The sequence below is a fragment of the Heterodontus francisci genome, chromosome 25 (genome assembly GCF_036365525.1).
Source record: "Heterodontus francisci isolate sHetFra1 chromosome 25, sHetFra1.hap1, whole genome shotgun sequence".
NCBI classification, from domain to species: Eukaryota; Metazoa; Chordata; class Chondrichthyes; order Heterodontiformes; family Heterodontidae; genus Heterodontus; species Heterodontus francisci.
This window is the reverse complement of record NC_090395.1, coordinates 29820472-29841337: the sequence shown is the minus strand read 5'-3', so window position 1 is coordinate 29841337 and position 20866 is coordinate 29820472. Positions and strand designations below refer to the sequence as shown.

At 41.4% G+C, this 20866-nt stretch overlaps 1 protein-coding gene across 3 annotated transcripts in view; it reads right to left on the bottom strand.

The window, feature by feature from the left end:
* trim33 (tripartite motif containing 33) overlaps positions 1-20866 on the bottom strand; it is a 248971-nt gene that overhangs the window by 54129 nt on the left and 173976 nt on the right. For all 3 annotated transcript variants that reach the window (XM_068057034.1, XM_068057036.1, XM_068057035.1), the window contains 3 exons: positions 18230-18346; positions 11066-11180; positions 10825-10971 (listed from right to left, as the gene is read on the bottom strand). In XM_068057034.1, the coding sequence (XP_067913135.1) occupies positions 10825-10971; positions 11066-11180; positions 18230-18346 (379 nt within the window). The remainder of the gene's footprint in view (positions 1-10824; positions 10972-11065; positions 11181-18229; positions 18347-20866) is intronic.

The window sequence follows — 20866 nt, the reverse complement described above, 5'->3', positions numbered from 1 at the left end:
ATGCTGTTCTGAAGCACCTTGGCATATTTTACTACATTAAAGGTGCTTTATAAATACAAGTTGTTGCTATGGTCTGGAACAGTCAAAGTGAGGTATACTGTCCCTGTTTTTCCAAGGTTAGTCCAGTCAGTTCAGGGACTGCTGCCATAGGGAGTTTAACCAATAGCAAAGGGAATGGTGGCACAGTGGTAATGTTACTGAACTAGTAATCTAGAGGCCTGGACTAATGTCCTGGAGATGTGAGTTCAAATCCCACTGCGGCAGCTGATGGAATTTAAAATTTACTTTAGTTTAGTGATACAGCACTGAAACAGGCCCTTCGGCCCACCGAGTCTGTGCCGACCATCAACCCCCCATTTATACTAATCCTACACTAATTCCATATTCTTACCACATCCCCACCTGTCCCTATATTTCCCTACCACCTACCTATACTAGGGGCAATTTATAATGGCCAATTAACCTATCAACCAGCAAGTCTTTGGCATGTGGGAGGAAACCGGAGGAAACGCACGCAGACACAGGGAGAACTTGCAAACTCCACACAGGCAGTACCCAGAATTGAACCCGGGTCGCTGGAGCTGTGAGGCTGCGGTGCTAACCACTGCGCCACTGTGCCAAAATTAAAAGCTAGTCACAGTAATGGTGACCATGAAACTACAAGATTGTCATAAAAATCCATCTGGTTCAATAAGGTCCTTTAGGGAAGGAAATCTGCTGTCCTTACCCGGTCTGCCCTACATATGACTCCAAATCCACAGCAATGTGGTTGATCCTTAACTGCCCTCTGAAATGGCAAAGCCATTCACTGCATCAAACCACTACAGAAAAGCCAAAAAATAATAAATCCGGACAGACCACTCGGCATCGACCCAGGCACCGGCACATCATGCCCTGTCAGCCCTGCGAAATCCTGCTCACTGACATCTGGGACTTGTGCCAAATGGGGAGAGCTGTCCCAAAGAATAGTCAAGCAATAGCTTGACATGGTCATAGTCACCGAGCCATACCTTTCAATGTCCTAGACTCCTCCCATCACTAGAGGTGGTGGCACAGTGGTTTACAGTTGGGAAGAAGTGGCCCTGGGAGTCCTCAACATTGACTCACAGCATCAGGTCAAACATTGGCAAGGAAACCTCCTGATTACCCACCGACCGCCCTCCCTCAGCTGATGAATCAGTACTTCCTGATGTTGAACACCACTTGAAAGAAGCACCAAAGGTAGCAACAGCACGGAATGTATTCTGGGTGAGGGACTTGAATGGCCATCGCCAACAGCAGCTCGGTAGGACCACTTGGAACCAAATCCTGAAGGACGCAGCCAAACTGGACCTGTGGCAGGTGGCGAGAGAACCAACACAAGGGAAAAACCTACTTGACCTTGCTCTCACCAATCTATCTGTCGTAGTTGCATCTGTCCATGACAGTACTGACAGGACTGACCGCACAGTCCTTGTGGAGACGAAATCCCGTCTTTACAGTGAGGATACCCTCAATCGCATTGTGTGACGTTAAATGCAATAGATTCTGAACAAATCTAGCAGCTCAAAACTGGGCATCCACGAGGTGCTGTGGGTCATCAGCAACACCAAAATTGTATTCAACCACAATCTGTAAATTCATGGCGCGGTATATCCCTCACTCCATTATTACCATCAAGGCAGGGACCAACCCTGGTTCAACGAGGAGTGCAGGAGAGCATGCCAGGAGCAGCACTAGGCATACCTAAAAATGAGATGCTAACCTAGTGAAGCTACAGCACAGGACTACATGCAAGCTAAACAGCAGAGGCAGCATGAGATAGACAGAGCTAAACGATCCAACAACCAACGGATCAGATCAAAGCTCTGCAGTACTGCCATATTCAGTCCTACGTGGTGGTGGGCAATTAAACCATTAAATGGAAGAGGTGGCTCCACAAACATCCCCATCCTCAATGATGGGGGAGCCCAGCACATCAGTGTAAAAGACAAGACTGAAGCATTTGCAACCATCTTCAGACAGAAGATAGAGAACACAAAGAGTCTGCAAAGGGACATAGCTAGGTTAAGTGAGTGGGCAAAAATTTGGCAGATGGAGCATAATGTGGGAAAATGTGAGGTTATCCACTTTAGCAGGAAAATAGAAACATTATTTACAGACACACTACAGAATGCTGCGATACAGAGGGATCTGGGTGCCCTCATACATGAATCATAAAAAGTTAGCATGCAGATATAGCAAGTAATTAGGAAGGCAAATAGAATGTTTATTGCCTTTATTGCAAGGGGGATGGAGTATTAAAGTAGGCCAGTCTTGGTACAACTGTGCAGGGTGTTGGTGAGACTACACCTAGAGTACTGTGTACAGTTTTTGTCTCTTTTTCTCAAGGAGGGATATACTTGCATTGGAGACAGTTCAGAGAATGTTCACTTGGTTGATTCCTGGGATGAAGAGGTTGTCTTATGAGTAAAGGTTGAGCAGGTTGGACCTGTACCTATTGGTGTTGAGAAGAATGAGAGGTGATCTTATTGAAATATATAATATTTTTGAGGGGGCTTGACAGGGTACATTGAGAGAATGTTTCCCCTCGTCGGGGAATCTAGAACCAGGGGGCACAGTTTCAGAGTAAGGGGTGCCTCATTAAAGATGGAGATGAGGCGGAATTTCTTCCCTTAGAGGGTTAATCATTAGAATTCTCTATCCCAGAGAGCAGTGGAGGCTGGGTCATTGAATATATTGAAGGCTGAGTTACAGATTTTTGATCTATAAGGGAGTTTAGTGTTATGGACGGAAGGCAGCAAAATGGAGCTGAGGCCACGATCAGATCAGCCATGATCTTAATGAATGGTGAAGCAGGCTTGAGGAGCCTGCTCTTATTTATGTTATGAGTGAATGAATCAACTCGCCTCCTCCAGAGGTCCCCCAGCGTCAAAGATGCCAGTCTTCTGCCAATTCGATTCACTCCATGTGATGTAAAGAAACAACTCAAGGCACTGGATACAGCAAAGGCTACAGTCCTGACAAAATTCCGGCTGTAGTACTAAAGACTTGTGCTCCACAACTAGCCGCAACCCGAGCCAAGCTGTTCCAGAACAGCTACAACGTCGTCATCTACCCGACGATGTGGAAAATTGCCCAGGAAGGTCCTATCCACAAAAAAATTTGTCCACAGGACAAATCCAATCTGGCCAATTACTGCCACATCAGTCTACTCTGAACGATCAGCAAAGTGATGGAAGGCATCACTGACAGTGCTAACAAGCAGCACTTACACAGCAATAACCTGCTCACCGATGCTCAGTTTGGGTTCCACTGGAACTCCAAGGGCACTCAGTTCCAAAATTCATTACAGCTTTGGTCCAAATATGGACAAAAGAGCTGAATTCCAGAGGTGAGGCGAGAGTGGCTGCCCTTGACATCAAGGCAGCATTTCACCAAGTGTGGCATCTAGGAGCCTTCGCAAGATTGAAGTCAATGCGAATCATTGGAAAACTCTGCACTGATTGGAGTCATACCAAGAACAAAGGAAGATCGTTATGTTATTGGAAGCTAATCATCTCAGCCCCAGGACATCACTGCAGGAGTTCCTCAGGGGAATCTTCTAGGCCCAACCATCTTCAGCTGCTTCATCAACAACCTTCCCTTCAATATAAGGTCAGAAGTGAGGACATTCACAGATGATTGCAGTATTTTTTTATTTTTTTTTAATTTAGAGATACAGCACTGAAACAGACCCTTCGGCCCACCGAGTCTGTGCCGACCATCAACCACCCATTTATACTAATCCTATATTCCTACCACATCCCCACCTGTCCCTACCACCTACCTATACTAGGGGCAATTTATAATGGCCAATTTACCTATCAACCTGCAAGTCTTTGGCATGTGGGAGGAAACCAGAGCACCTGGAGGAAACCCACGCAGACACAGGGAGAACTTGCAAACTCCACACAGGCAGTACCCAGAATTGAACCCGGGTCGCTGGAGCTGGAAGGCTGCAGTGCTAACCACTGCACAGTACCATTTACAGCTCCTCAGATATTGAAGCTGTCCGTGCATGCATACAGCAAGACCTGAACAACATTCAGGCTTGGGCTGATAAAATGGCAAGTGACATTCACACCACACAAGTGCCAGGCGATGACCATCTCCAACAAGAGCGAATCTAACCATCTCCCCTTGACGTTCAACAGCATTACCATCGCTGAATCCCCCGTCAACATCCTAAGAGTTACCAGTGACTGAAACTTAACTGGACCAGCTACATAAATACTGTGGCGACAAAAACAGGTCAGAGGTTGGGAGTTCTGCAGACAGTCACTCACCTCCTAACTCCCCAAAGCCTGTCCACCATCTACACAGCACAAGTCAGGAGGGTGATGGAATATGTTCCACTTGCCTGGATGAGTGAAGCTCCAACAACTCTCAAGCTGCTCAACACCATCCAGGACAAAGCAGCCCACCTTCAACATTTACTCTCGCCCTCCACCAACAGCGCAGAATGGCATCAATGTGTACCATCCATAAGATGCACTTCCGGAACACAACAAGCCTCTTTCGACAGCACCTTCCAAGCTCACGACCTCCACCACATAGAAGGACAAGGGCAGCAAGTCCCCATCCAAGTAACTCACCATCCTGATTTGGAAAAATACTGCCGTTCTTTAACCATCAGTGGGTCAAAAACCTGGAACTCCCTCCCTAACAGCACTGTGGGTGTACCTACACTACATGGACTGCAGCGCTTCAAAGTACCAGCTCACCACAGCCTTTTCAAGGGCAATTAGGGATGGGCAACAAGTGCTGGTCTTGCCAGCGACACTCAGATCCCAAGAAAGAATTTTTAAAAATCCATTTATTTTCATATTTTTTACAATATAGGGAGCAACAAGTAATATGCAAATCTTTGTGAAATCTATAGACTGATTATTTAACTATTTCATGCAAAAGAACCAGTTTGTTGTTTACAATTGCGCTTCATCCCTCTAAATTCCTTTTTGGTCCACCTTCCAAAAAGGCTGGAGAACACATATGGCAGCACGAGAGATTACGGTATCCAGTACCCAAAGGAGGAGAGGGGATTTTACTGTTGAGTGTTTGAGTTGCACTTATCATTTAACTCGATACTGTGCAGAAGTATACTTCAATTCATGGGTATGCAAGGTCTGCTTATGGGAATGCTGAACGAGAGTTTGTAACACAGCTCTAGCTTCATTTTTAGAATCTACAACTCAGCATCTTACAGATACTTAAAAGGATTACTGTTTAATAATAAAGGTGGTAAAATAACTGACGAAGAGTGCCATTTCAGATTCCCATAATAAAAAAACATTGTTCAAATCCATAATATAGTAAGGGATGCTCTTCTGACGTTGAGATTAAAGTACATTATTAGGGCAAAGTTTAAACAATTAAAGGCCAACCAACACGTTAGACTCAACCCTTAAAATGGTAATACTGACACTGTATACAAGGCATTCTTTTCTTTCATGCATACAAAAAGTCCCCAAAGGAGGTGAAAATAGACACAGATCGGAAAGCATAAAAACAAAAAATGCTAATCTTAATTAAGTTAGCAGAACCATAGACTGCAGCTGGCATCTCACACTACCAAGCAAGAATATCCAGCTGAATTTTCTTCATTCAATTCCATCTATCTTTATTAGTTATAGTATCGAAAGAGAAATAAAACTATTTCGAGGTGGAAACCACAACACAAGCCAAAGTCAAATGAGCTGATTGCCTTTTGTAGAAGGCAGGTATCACATATTCTACAGATCAAACATGACTATCCTGGACCAATGGGAAGGTGGGCAGACTCTAAGTACATGCCGAATGCTTCTTTTAAATGCTCTTACGGAGGTATCTTTATTTCTAGGCACTTGTAAAGAATTTCTTCCATCAAGCATCCATTTTGAAAACTATGTGGGATATGTCAAATGGAGTATTTAAGAAATCTTCTCTCAAGGAAACATTAAATTGCATTTAAAGACTTGCATTAAACAACTTTTCTTTGTTCAATTAAATTCAGAGAAAGATATAAATCTAAACCATTATGCTTTCATCACAGTAAGGGAAGTCCCCCTGTGCTCTCATTAAATAGAATTGCTTCAAGTGGCTTAGCAACCCATTAACCTGTAACTAGAACGATTTAAAATTGGCTGATAGCAGCATTGCAACAGATTGAGATCAATATAACAAGAAATGCTGGAAATACTCAGCAGGTCTGGCAGCATCTGTGGAGAGAGAAGCAGGGTTAACATTTCAGGTCTATGACCCTTCTTCAGAACTGGCAAATATTAGAAATGTGAACAGTTTTAAGCAAGTAAAGCGGGGGTGGGGCAAGAGATAACAAAAGCAATGAAGGTGAACAAGGTAAAAGAGACAAACGAAAATCCCGGAGAGAACAGCAGAGATCAATGTTGGTTTGCCTTTAATTATCATTTATGAAATTAGTCAAAAAATAAAGAATGGATGGGCTGTTGGACAAATGGAACATCTTACAAGTTTACCTATTGTACTGCAACACAGATTGGATAATTTCATTGATTTTATACTTCCACTGCAGTAGAACCAATGAAGGTCAATTACAACAAAAAGCAAGAATTGATTATGTCACTACACAGACAACCATAAAAGAACAATGTGATAAAATCATATTCAAGAGAATGGGGGGAGCACAGGGGGAAAGAAATGGCAAAGTGATCTTCAGTTCTTCTGACAGCTGCGCAATTATGTACCACACATCTCTGATGACTAACATTCATAAAGCTGAGAAATAATCAGATAATTATAAATCACTATTATTTAATGCAAAAGAAAAATTAGTTTTAACCTCAAGATAAAGTCAAACCAGTGTTATGACCAGGTGAGAAAGGGGTCTCAGGCGTCCCTCTTGTCCCGTTCCGAGTTTGGCAGGAACAGGGTTTATCTTTCAAAACAGTGTGATTTTTAGCTCACCACCTCAGTGAGTCTTTGCTCACTGCTCTCTAATTGTAATTACAAATGAACCAATCAGACAGGTTTTCTTAGATTTAAACAAGAAAGATGCAAGTTTATTAGCCTTACCACTCTAACCCGGTTAAAATTATTAAAATACGCGATGCAACCATGCCAGCATGTATACGAGAGAAACACACACACAAATAGATGCAGAGGGGAAGAAAGAATTGCGGGGCGGGGGCGTTGAAGTAGAGTTTGTAATAAATGGAATACAGGTACTGTCTTTTGTCTGATGTAAGCTGAGGTCTTGGAATTCTTACTGGGGTCTGGTGCACAATTTCAGACTTGCTTCTCTGGCACCAGAAGGCCAAAGATATGCTTTGTCTGTGGTGTTGAAGCATAGAAACCGCCACGGTGGCTTTCCTGGGACTTTGTTGAGAGAGAGCGAGCGAGCCCTTCCTTCTATTTGGTCATCAAAATTGCAGTCTGTCCTTTCTGTGTGGCACAAATTCAGAAAAGCCCCAGTCTGGCCAACAGGTAGGTCATGTGATCATTTCTGCTTGGAACAGCAGCTTCTTGGAAGGTTGCTGGATTTCAAAGCTTTCCAGACACACTCATTGGGGGTTGGAATTCTGGCTCTTAGACAAAGGATGTTGATCATCCCCATTGCCTAGACTAATCTTGTTAATTGAATCAGTGAGCACTCCCATTGTCTCTCTGTTCAACTGTCTCTCAGAATGCAAATGTGCAATAATTTTTTTTTCAGTTGGTCAGTTCTTTTTTTAAAAAGCAAGTTCTTTGCAATGTCCAGCAAAAAAGTTCCAAGTAGTGTCCCATATGACAAAATTAATGGGTTTCCATTTGGCAGGCGTGATTTCCGTCACACCAGCTAACAATAAAATGACCTTCCCTCCACCCCTACTGGACCTCTAATAAAACTCTGATGGGGTGGGTGAGTGAAGGAGTCAAGGCATTTGAAAATGGTCATTGTACAGTAACTTATCTTCCTTCCACATGATCCACATGCGTGTACAGACTTCGTAGTCCTCTACTTAAGGGCTATAATGTCAGCCTTCAGGATAAATCTGCCAAGAGCGTTACTTCCTTCAAATTGTCTTACAAGTACTATCAATTGGAACCTGTTTGAGAAACATCCAAGCACCAGTTGCAGAACAATTAGAATGACTTTTAACCTGATTGCTGGGGCTCCATTCTTACAAATTGGTAGCTGTGTTGGGAGTATTCAATTATTCACCTGTCCAGCTACTATGTACTCAGCAGTTTGCTTTTGCTTCTTACACCATTGGAAACAAGCAGAAATTGTTGTATTAGGATTCTGAGAGTATCTACATAATGGAATCAAAATTGCAGCTCCGAATTATATGGCAATGGATAAAACAATTAGATAATTTGCTGACCCAAATGAAACTAGACAGTACCTTTTCGTAACACCTGTGTTCTGGAGCTATTTTGTCATACTATCAATTACAACTAATCTGAATACAGCCTTGCAGTTCACTAATGCGGCAAGCCAAAATTAAAACCAAAGTAGTTTTCCACTCAAGAAATAAACTCATGTTCAAAGGAGCTTAAATGTTGAGTGCAAGAACTTATGAAGAACTAAATTAAGATCCCAAAAGAGAATCAACAAATGCCTTGGACATAGTTTCCAAATACTTGCATGAAACAGTTCAAAATAGTTTCATGAACTCAAACACAACTAGGTTTCAAGTTGATGTCAAATAGATACTGAAGAGCAGATCGAGTATGGACTTACTGGAATACCATTGTACAAATATCCCCCCATTTTGTGCTTATAAACATGATTAGTGGATGTTATCTGACCTAATCAAGGTACAGCCTTAGGGATAGGACATCTGAACCAACAGTCATCACCTTCAAAAACAAAGAATGAACTAGAATATTTCAGGATTCTGATACAATATTTAACCTACCCTACCTGATCCTCGCCGTGAGACAGGGAGATTCTGTCTCTGCATTTGGTCGCAATGTCCGAGTGCCATTGCACGGAGGGCCAATAAGCAGGTTACCAATGTACGTTTTGTCCTATTTTCATACAGAAACCTTCATATTCATCAAAAGACGACTGTCCATTTTTCAGGTTGATACAACCTCAGTCAGAAATACAAGACCTAATGGTTATCTGGGGTCAAACAGGGCTATTTCTGGGCACCCCATCTCTTGAAAATGTTCTGAAATATCCCTACTGAATGCATCTCCCACGATACTACAAAACTTACTACACTTCAAAAGTACTTCATTGATTGCAAAGCATTTTGGGATGTCCTGCAGTTGTGAAAGGCACTAGATAAATGCAAGTCCTTCTTTAATGAAGGAGAACTGTGAGATTACAGAGTACCTGCAAGTATAATAGAACTTAGACAACCAATCATATCTTGAAGTGAGCCACCTCCTCCTTTCCTGACTTAGCAGGCCAATAGAATACTGATTGACTTCACATACACAAACTTGCTGTGTGTGGAAATATTCTAGAGCTACCTTCAACATATTTAATTCCAACTGATTAACGTGTAGGTGATCTGCTATATCGTAGGTACATCCTACAACAGTACCGATTTGGTGAAGTCCCAACTGTGAACACCAATTCGTGTTCCACACAAACCTCCTCCAAACTTATCTGGTTCATCTTCTACTCCTTTCTCAGTCATGTACTTATCTAGCTTCCCCTTAAAGGAATCTATGTTATTCGTCTCAACTTCTCCATTTGGTAGCAAGTTCCAAAAGTTTCTTCTTAATTATCTCTTGGATTTATTAGTGACTATATTGTATTTATGACCTCTAGTGGAAACATTTTCTCTGCGTCTACCCTATCAAACCATCTGGTCATTTTCAAGAACTCAATCACCCCTCTTGCCTTTGTTTTTCTAGAGAAAGGTGGTCCAGCCTGATCAGCCTTTACTGACAGTAAGGACCTCTTGCTTCTATCACCTTTGTAAATCTTTCTTACACCAACTCCAGTGCCTCTACAACCACTTTTGTAATTTGGAGAGCAGAACTGTACACAGTACTCTTAAATGCAGTCTCCCAAAAATACCTTTCCCACCTAAGGGTGGCTGTAAAAGGTGCCCTGCATAGGACTGCTGCTAAAAGAAACCAGTGCCAGTCCACATAGCAATATATTTAAAACCATGATTCTCACTTACAAGTCTTGGATATTGTTCACCATCTCCTGTATAATATGGCAGTCTGTATTTGAACAGGGACATAAGCTGATTTCAGAAAATGTCCCAAACTATTTTAATGACTGCTCAAGCTGTCCAGCCTTTTGGCAAGAAAATCTTGTCTAACAGGCCTGGTGGCTTCCATGTTAACCTGACTGCATTTTCTAGTAAATCTATTGGTCAGGCATACCCAAACAATGGTATTTCAGTTAGGAAGCTATTTTGGCTCATGCCTGAAAGTCACTGAGATGAGGCATCAGAAATCTGGTCATGCTCATTAAACTATACCCCAGTAAGTCATCATCTTCAGAAAAGGTGAACAGCTTTAGAAACAGACCAATGAATGCACTTCAATATTTGTATCCTTGCATGATCACATGAACAAAACTTCTCCGAGCATGCCCTCCCCATATTCAGTTTTTAATGTCATACATATGTTGGAATTAAGTTTGCTATGCTTTAAAAAAATATTCTCCGCCAACCACTGATTCTTGGTTACCTATAATTTTACAGCACAGAAACATACAATTCAGCCTAACAAGTGTCTGTAAATGTTTATACTCCACGTGAGCCTGCTGCCACCTTATTTCATCTCACTCCCATCATATATCATGGGTTAGGAGCTTAAATTTTCCACGACAGGAAGCTATATCTTCTGCATCATAGATAGAAAGAAATAAAGATGCAACTGCCTTACCAGTCTCTTGCTGTAAAGTAGTGCAGTGCTGCTTCCACTGGAAATAGCCCACTTTGCAAAGTTCATCACATGCTCCACCTGCCTGGCAAGACTGGTAACATCCTGCTGCTGCTGCAGTAATTTTATCTGCCTCTCTTTTGTTACATTCTGTAGAAAAAGGAGCAGTGGAGGCCAGTCAAAGTGAGGTAATGTTCACTTGCATTGGGATATAATCACTATGCAAAAATTTACTATATCATACCTCCAGCTGCTGCAGTAGATTCTTGCCCTTTTTGTTGATCTCATTAATGAGAGTGAAGATGGCAACTTTAATGTCATGCTCAACTTTCTTGTTCGTATCAGTTACTTCATTTAACCTAATAACATGAGAATAAGTAAACAAATGTAATCCAGTAGTAACCATCTACTAAAATCCGATTCACATAAAACTTAAATGTTCCTTTCCTTCATTGATACCTCAAGAACTTTGAAAAGTGGCACTTACCCACATACAACTATTTGCAACAACTATTTATATATTAACTATTTATAGTATTAGTCAGAAGACGTTAGAGGTAGAAATAAGTGGTCTTAGTACTAGTGTTGATGTGTGACCGGAAGCTCAAATTGGGGTCTAACATGTAAGACTTTACAATGCTTTCACAAATAAAATATTGAAGATATTCAGAAGTTGAAAGCTTACATCCAATACTAGCAAGAGCTAAGCGGGTAAAACCTCAGTGTTTTGAGAGTTATCCATATAGCCAGCCATATGGCTTCATTTTTGAATAAAGATTAAATCACTGCATATAATAGGATGCAGGCTATTTTACCTAACAGGTAACCACTTGAGCATTGCCCAATGAGAAAATCACATTCGTATCCTGCTCCACTATACATGTTTTCTTCAGTTATGTCTGAAGGATTCCGTGCTTATCGTAGTATGTTCCAGCACCGATTTGACCCATCGATTCTATGTTGGTGTTTTTCTCCACAATGCTTAGTTTAATCCAACCCTCCTGCGCACTCTCTACTTCCTTCAATATTATACTCTTTCAAGCATCTAATTTCCTTCCAAAAGAATTTGACTGCACTACCTGTTTGCAACAGAAAATTCCAATCACCTTCTACAAAGAATTTTTTTCACATCCCTTCGATTCTTTTTGGAAGAAAATTGCGTGGGGTGTAAAATGTGCTGCCCATTCACTCGCACCAGTTTTTCATTTCCAAAGACCAAGCAGGTGTTGCTTGCTGGCACCACTGCTGATTCTTACCATCATTCTACTGACAAATAGAAGGCAACTGACAGAACAGGCAGTAAGTGGTAAGGTTAGAGTCTGGATCTTGGGACAAAACCGAACAGGACTGAACTCTGCTCCTGTGCCTGAAGGTGCTTGGATACATTTTAACTGTGGTCTTTGGTTTAGCAACCTGCTCCCCGACCCGAACCTGACGGGACCCGAGGACGCGTGTCGGGCCAAGTCCAGATTGAGTAGGGTCGGTCACGCATGGCAAGTGCTCTGCTGGTAAGTATAAAAAAAAAAAAAAAAAAAACTTACCTGAGCTGGGAGTCTGGGACGAAACGGAGACTGCGCAGTGAGCGAGTCACGTCACTATGACATCTCGTGCATGCGTTGCAGCTTCTTACAGGTTTGATGTCAGGAACGCAAGTAAAGGGATGGTCGGGTTGGGCCGACTAGTCACGGGTTCGGGTCGGGTCAGGCCAAAATCGGAGGGACTCGGGCCCGCTGTGGTTTGGTCAGGTTCTTTTCCCGACCTAAAGCAGGCCTCTACTTTGGTACACCAATGCAGGACACCATCCCTGTTTCAAGAAGTGGAAGGCTCATGTCAGTTGTCAGGTTGTCCACAACCTTTCTAGACAAGGATGTGGCAAGACCAGAGACTCGCTCTGATTCATTGTTTATTGAACAGCTTAGCTGTGCTTAGAGCCGGCTGCCTTTTGGTACTAATGGTACACCAGCTCCTGCTCCAGAAATGCCCTTCCACCAGGTTTAGTGCCCGGGAGGGGGGGGGGGGGAGGGGGGAGCTCCGAATCGCACACTCTGGCCCACATTGGGAGAGGGGGGACTGTAGCAATGGCGGCCCCCGTGGCAACGCCCCCAAACCCAATCGCCCCAGCCAGCAGCCCCCCTCACCTCGCTGGTCTGACTTGCCAGCCCCAGTGACCCTAGGCCCCACTTACTGGTAGCGAGGGCAGCCTGCACCTACGGCTTCCTCTCTGCTGGTGCAGTCCAAGCAATGGCCACCGCTCTCAGTGGCGCTGCTGAGACTGAAAAGCTGCTGGTCTTCCATTCGATAACGAATTAGTTGCCGGACAAATAGAAAACCAGAGGACCCACAAACAGCCGAGGCATTCGGGCCCATTGTCGGGGGCCCCCATCACAGTGTCATACTGGTAAGGGGGTGGCAGGTTTTCTTCTCTAGTGAACAAATTAGGTTTTTGAAGGCACTCCAGTAACTTTTCAGATTAATGTTTCTGAGGGCAACTCACAAATGACCAGATTTATTGAATTCAATTCCAGAACATGCTATGATGGAATATGAAGTCATGACCTCTGGGTTACTTCCAGTACTATCACTACAATAACTGGAAAATTAATCCCTCAATCCTGTTCTTAACATCCTAGTGAATCTGACAGCACCTTCGCCATTATTTCTATATTGGTAAAAGCATCCACATTAACAAAGGACAGCAAAACTCAAACAAGGCAGTAATACACTGGATAAATATCTTCTGTAAAGGCACAGAAATTGTCTGGCACAGCACTGTATGCTACATCATCTTAAATTCCCAGTTTCTCATTCAAATGAGATTTCTCTCCGAACCAAATTGATGAGTTAGAATCTTTTTGTTCAATCTTATTACTCTTCGAAGAGTACAGGTGCTTTATTGTTTTTTGGCAATAAACTTGGTTTTAATAAACCACTTCCAACCGACCCCAATCTTTTTACTTCAGCATCAACACTTCTACACCACTGTTTTTTTGGTCTGCTTTGGTATTGTTCTTTGGAAATCCCATTTACATAAGTGTGGGATTTCCAACAAACATGTCCAATCCAACACCATTTTCTCCATCTTATTTGCAACTCTCTTCTCCTGCTCAATATCTACCCACAGCTTTGAAGGTCTCTGGCCAGTGAATACTCAAGATTTTTCATAGACATTTACTGACAAACATCTGCAACCTGTTTGTTTCTCTTCACCTTTCTGTTTTGTTATGAATGCTGGACTTTGTAACATGACTATGTTTTAAAAACTGATTTCTTTTCAAATGTTTCAGATGGAGTCCGGAAGGTCAGGTGCCCTAACATCCACTCGTGTAAAGACGACAGAGCAAAGACTTTTTTTGAAAAAGAGACACTTCAGATATAACATCTCAACAACAATGGGTTTCGCCCTCCCAGATTTTCGGGTCGTAAAACAAGGAGTCAGTGATTCCGAAGATGCAAATGTACCAAGCAGCTATTAACACCTGGGAACAGTAAAACCAGACTTCTGGACTTTGCATATTGGAACAGGACAATAAGCTATTGACTTTTGAGTTCCGATAAATTTAACAGATTATCTGAAGGCAGACAGGCTGAGAGAGGGGAAACCAGCAGTTGCTGCCGGGAGACCAGCAGTTGCAGCCACGAGAGGGGACAGGGTACAGGGGAGTGGGAGACCTGCTCTCAGAAGCTGATACATTAAGAGACTGCAAAGACTTGAACCCGTTTTGAAAATTGAAGCTTGTGGAATCACCTTATTCACAGGCGTCCAGGTGGGAAGTGCTCGGAGAAGTGAGCGAAGTGGATATTGATTTTTGAAAAGGTCTGGGATATCCAACCCAATGCTACTGGGAGGAGTTTGGGACTTTTAACTGCAAAGGGTTTTGCCATCAAAAAGGACATCACTGGATACAGGTATGGTGCTGGACGAATGCAGAACTGCTAACGTTGTACCTCTGTTTAAAAAGGGAGCAAGGGATAGACCGAATAATTACAGGCCAGTCAGTCTAACCTCAGTAGTGGGCAAATTATTGGAATCTATTCTGAGAGACAGGATAAACTGTCACTTAGAAAGGCACAGGTTAATCAAGGATACTCAGCATGGACTTGTTTGACCAACTTGATTGAATTTTTTGAAGTAACAAGGAAGATAGTGAGGGTAGTGTAGTTGATGCAGTCTACATGAATTTTAGTAAGACTTTTTACAAGGTCGCACATGGTAGACTGGTTAAAATAAAATCCCATGGGATCCAAGGAAATGCAGAAAGGTGGATACAAAATTGGCTCAGTGGCAGGAAACAAAGAGTAATAGTTGACTGGTGTATAAGCGACTGGAGGGCCATTTCCAGTGGCGTTCCGCAGGGTTCAGTACTGGGTGGGTCCCCTGCTTTTTGTGGTATATATTAACGATTTGGACGCAAATGTAGGAGGCATGATCAAGAAGTTTGCAGATGACACAAAGATTGGCCATGCGGTAGACAGAGAGGAGGATAGCGGTAGGCTGCAGGAAGATATTGATGGTCTGGTCAGATGGGCAGAAAAGTGGCAAATGGAATTCAACCTGGAGAAGTCTGAGGTGATGCATTTAGGGAGGTCAAATAAGGCAAAGGAATACACGATAAATGGGAAAATATTGACAAATGTAGAGGAAGTGAGGGATCTTGGAGAGATATCATGTTTTGGATATCAACTTGGTTAATGTTGTATTTTGTCACACAACCTAAAATAGATGGTAAATGTAGGCACTACCCAAAATAGTTGGCAGCTTACTATATACATATTACTGAATTCCACCTGCTACATTCAGAAGTTCTGCAAGTCTGTTTTCACTAATGTGCAGACTGTTTCCCTCAGTGGTTCATGAGTTTATCTGGAAAAAAAAACCTTCATTTAGATACCCGGGTTGTGCCGAGTTAGCTAATCTTAGCCGTGGCAGCAGCAGGATTCTAAAACTGACCTCTTTGCACATTTTAGGAAGGAGAAAACTGGCAAGGTTGTTATGCAGTAACGTCTGCTAGAAATTCACATGAAACCTATCAGCTAAGAACAGGCCTGAAACTGCCTGTCATCTCTCTCCCCTCCTATGATTGAAAAGCCTGCAGGCACCCACTGTCAAGGGTCACACATGAATACAATACTGCGAGGTACTGGAGGGTGACAGGTACAGATGCAATCACACCCAGAAGTTGCTGCCTTCTGAAGATTGCAAAATCCTCGTAAAACTAACTGGGTCAGAATTCAATGGAGTATAGGCTATGTAATCAGTAACAAAACCATTTTTAAGTGTACTACGCCTAGATTCAGGGCAAATATGAAACATGCACAGCACTGGTTTTCTGTGCTGTAATCTGTAATAATTAAGCACTACTTTCATGACCAGAAGGCAGCTGCACGTCTCTGTAACCTGTGCAGTAGCAAATATTAATTGAGCTAAAAGATATGAAAGGTTATTCTGCAATTGGTGAATTTGAATGTTTAGATGTGCATAATTCAGGAATATGCTGTAACTTCGTGCAAATCTTCCAAAATAAATTGATAGCCATGTGACCACTAAGGATAGCTGAATAATCAATCTGGATAATCAGTAGGTTGCAACCAAACAAGAGTAGCAGAGTAAAAATAGTATTTTCACCTGGGTTTGTTTTAGAGAATGGGATAGAATATAGGTATAATAGGCTTAATTAAGTAGAATTTAGAAATAGTTAAAATATTATACCTTTTCGAATTAAAGATTGAATGGATGGTCAGTTTTAGAACTCACTGACATTCCCCTTTAAGAAGGTAGAGTTAGAAAATTTCAAGTCCCTGTTATGAACCAGAAACAAGTTGGGAAATCCATTTGCCTCTCTGTTGTCAGGGGCTTGGAAGATAAACACACATTGAAATATCCTGTCAGTAAGAGGTAGCAATAAACTTAATTGGTTTGTGCAGACAGATTGGCCCCAGAGATTGCTTTGGGGTGCCATGGAAAGGGCAATTATCGATAATGAAACAATAAATGGAATGTACTAACAGGAAAAAGAGAGGTTAAGTAAACACAATTATACATGTTTTGACCAGATAAATGCTCACAACTTCAACAGCACAGGAATTTCAGGAAAACATTAAGTGGAAGTGGTAATTAAAGATATGGATTTTAAAAGCAGGATAAACACACACAGGAAGGCCACATCTAAATGCTAAAAGTCAGATGACACTTCAGAAACCGTATAAACAGGAGAGGTTTTTGAAGCAAAGATTAGAAGCATTGAATCCTCAAACAATGCTTCTCAACTAAGGGGAATTTAAGATAAAATGTTTACTTTAAATTTTGATGGATAATCTGGATATGCTAAGATTTTTTGTTGTAACATTAGCAAGGTTAAATTTTTGGATTCTATGTTAGAAATATTATGTGTTACATCTTTTAACAATATTTGATATTGTGATATACTTATCCACTTGGAAGTGTATTGCATGTTAAATTATTTGTTAAATCTATAACAGTTAATAAATCGTCTCATGTAGCATTCTGTATACAACTACAAAGAACTTCCTCACTGTGTCTTTAAGTGGAGATACACGTAATGAAGAGAGTTCCCAGACCCTTATAATCTCTGGGATATTTATGACAGCCATAATTATTTAAAATAGACTATCCAAAAGATGGTAATATTCTCTATTAGTTTTCTTTCTTTGGACCCAAATAAGTGTCTATGAGAACGTGTCGGGTTTGAACTTGATTAAACGGAATTCATAGGGATGTACTCCTGATTTGGTTTAGTCCCTATAAGGGGTTAAAGTCATAAATCAGTTCAAGAGCGGGATAGAAGAATGACATCTCTCATACTTTCTCATTAAACTGTGGTTGCTGGGAAAGGGAAACCAAAGGGAGTAGTTGAGGTAAATAGTATAGATGCAGGGGAAGTTAGATAATCATATGAGGGAGAAGGGAATTGCGTGTTAGGCTGATAGAGTTAGATGAGCAAGGATGGGAGGAGGCTTGAGTGGAGCATAAGCTAGTTATATATTCTATGAACCAAAAGATATATTTTTCACAAGAATGGTTGTAAGCCTAGAAAAAGCCTCTGAGCATTATGCCAATGACAAAATTGTGTGCCAAGCATTTGCTCAAGTTAGGAAACACGAATACTAGTTTTGGGAGAATGAGGCTAGTCCAGCAAAATTCAGCATTTGATTTGCAACTCAGCAGCAAAACTTCCTTGCAATAAAAGCAGTTTTAAAGAACAAATCTGTATCTAAGTATGGATACTGGGGATAGAACTGCATACTCCATTTCAAATTGCTGAAACTTATTCTAAAAGCATCACATTCCCAGAAGGCTTAATTCAAATAAATTGGCAATATGCCAACAGGAAAGATCTTCAAAATAGGATACCACCATACTGCTGTGCTCTAGTTGTTCAGTTGAACGTACCTGTTCTGCACTTGACTAGCTGCATACTGCACATAATTTTTCTTTTCTTGAAGCTTGGCCATCAAAGTCTCAATAATAATTTTTTGGTTTTGAAATGCTTCTTCTAAAAATTGATACCTGTAAAGCAAGAAAAACCCCAATGAATTTAACACAAAAATAAATCCTAGTGAAACTGATCTTCAGTTTACAGTCTCACTAAACCTGCCTTGAAACCAGAAAAGGTGGACCAGTAAAACTCTAAACTCCTTTTGTTATTATGCTCTTGCATGATACCTCATGTAGTCTAGGACTGGTGACACTTCAAACATTTGGTTTTAATGTTTACAAGTGGTTCTTGTTACCGTGGGGAAAATATCAATACTAGCAGGAAGAACTTAAAAGCTTGTGATCTTGGCTATATAAAGAACAAGCTTTCATTTTATATAGCACCTTTCACAAATTCAGGGCACCCCAAAATACTTCAAACTAGTAATGTAGTCTTTATTATAATGTAAACAAACCCAGTATCAATTTGCACACAGCAAGGTCCCATAAACAGCGAAATGAATCAGATAATCTGTTTTAGTGGTTTGGTAAAGCGATAACTATTGGCCAGGATATGAGAAGAATTCCCTTTCTCTCTAAATAACGCAACAGGATCTTTAACGCCACCTGAGGGGATAGACGGGATGTTGGTTTATCATTTCACTTGAAAGATGGCATGTCTGACACTACAGTACTGTCTGAATGCAATGCAGTCTAAAAATATGCAGTTCAGGACATGTTTACCCACCTGTAATTACAACTTAATACCCATCACCCCAATAAACAAATGGTTGTTTGTCCTGTAAGAGATCACCTGGTTATTAACATTGTCATGCAGACCTCCACCTGCCAAGAATGAGGCATATTAATTTTGTCATATGAACATTGATTTCAAACAGTTTCTGTAATGAGGAAATGACTTGTTAAACATTGTGGCTGGAAAAAAAATATTTACATACTAACAGACAGTGCTTGTGGAGACAAAGGACCATTCCCTCACATATTCAACCCACAATGGACTTTGATCACCAGACATTGAAGGTGAGGAAGCTCACATTCCAGGATGACTGCTAAGACGGCCGAATCCACACAGACGTGGTTAAACCAGCTAGTCACATAACTAACCTACTGGGCAACCTGAGTTTTTTTTTTAATTGTACAGCTTGGGAGGGAGAGACTGTTTGCTCCTGAACTGTAAAGACCTCTCCATCTCTTTCTCATGGAACTCCAAATCCACTGAAGACGTGAAGACAGAAAAGTCTCTACATCGAACAAGGTTCAAGAAGAATACTGGGCCCCAACGTAAAGCAAGATCTACCTACAATCATGACTCTACAGTAAGCTCGAAGAACAGTAACCAAAACCATCTTCAGATATTGCCTCAAACTTTTTCACTTTATTTCTTCTGCTCTTTTCTGTCTCTATCTGCATGTGTGTTTATCGTATATGCATGCTAGCGTGGGCGCGTCATGTATCAGCAGGCGTTAACTGAACTAGAGTTTAAGTTTAATAAATTTCAACCTTTCTTCTTTAAACTCAATAAAGCCTGTTTGGCTAGTTTCTTTGCCTTATAATTGGAAAGCAGTGAACAAGGATTCACTAAGAGGGAGCTAAAAAGTATTTAAAATAAAACCTTGTTACGGTAAGACCAGGTGAAGGCTGAGAGGGAACCCTAGACCCCTTTCTTACCTGGTCGTAAGAACACTTGCAGCCAACCCTAAGAAGCCACTGCAATAGGTGAAACTGTATATGGCTTGCCAATTGCATTAACTGTAAAGAACACATTATTTGAATCCCATGAAAATCTGCCTAAGTATATCTGGCGTTATACAAGATGTTTACATCGTTAAAATTCACAATACTGTACTACTTCGTCCACAGCTGAAAGCCCTCAATTTGTATGAATTAATTCATTTATTTAACCTTTTTACATCGAGCGCCACCACCAAGTCAGTACTTATTGTCCATCCCTTGCCGCCCTTGTGGCATTCACAGCCAAGCACACAATGTTACACTGGAGTCATATGTAAGCCACAGCAGATAGTGGTGGCAGGTCTCTTCCCTGAAGGACATCAGTGAACCTGTAGGATTTTTACAACAATCTTGCAGTTTTCATGGTCATCTCTTCTGGTGTCCGTGACCTCTAGTTTATTAAATTAGCACCATTTATATATATATTTTTTCAAATCAAGGTTGCTTTCCATCTCATCAAAATTATAAAAATGTTAACTTACTCAATTTCAAGATTGCACATTCAGCGTGGAGAGACACTGTTCTGATGCTAACAGTGCAGTGACAGACAATGACTGCTCACAACACAAAGCCATGAAACCTATTTGTGGTCTCAGGGCATGGCAATAATTTGTGAAAGGACAATTATACTGTAATTTGTTTTAGTTGTAATTTCACCAGCATTTGGGCTCTGGCCAAACTGTCATGTTACTGGGATGCCCAAGGGAAGACGTGGGTTCTTTGACATCAGTGAAGAGCTCTGAAGCAGAAATTCCTCAGGTTAAAAAAAATCTACTAAAAGCTGTTAGCTTGCTGCTTGAAACCAAATGACAACATTTCTACTGGAAAGGAAAACCAAGGTGCACAGAGAATTGGGAAAGA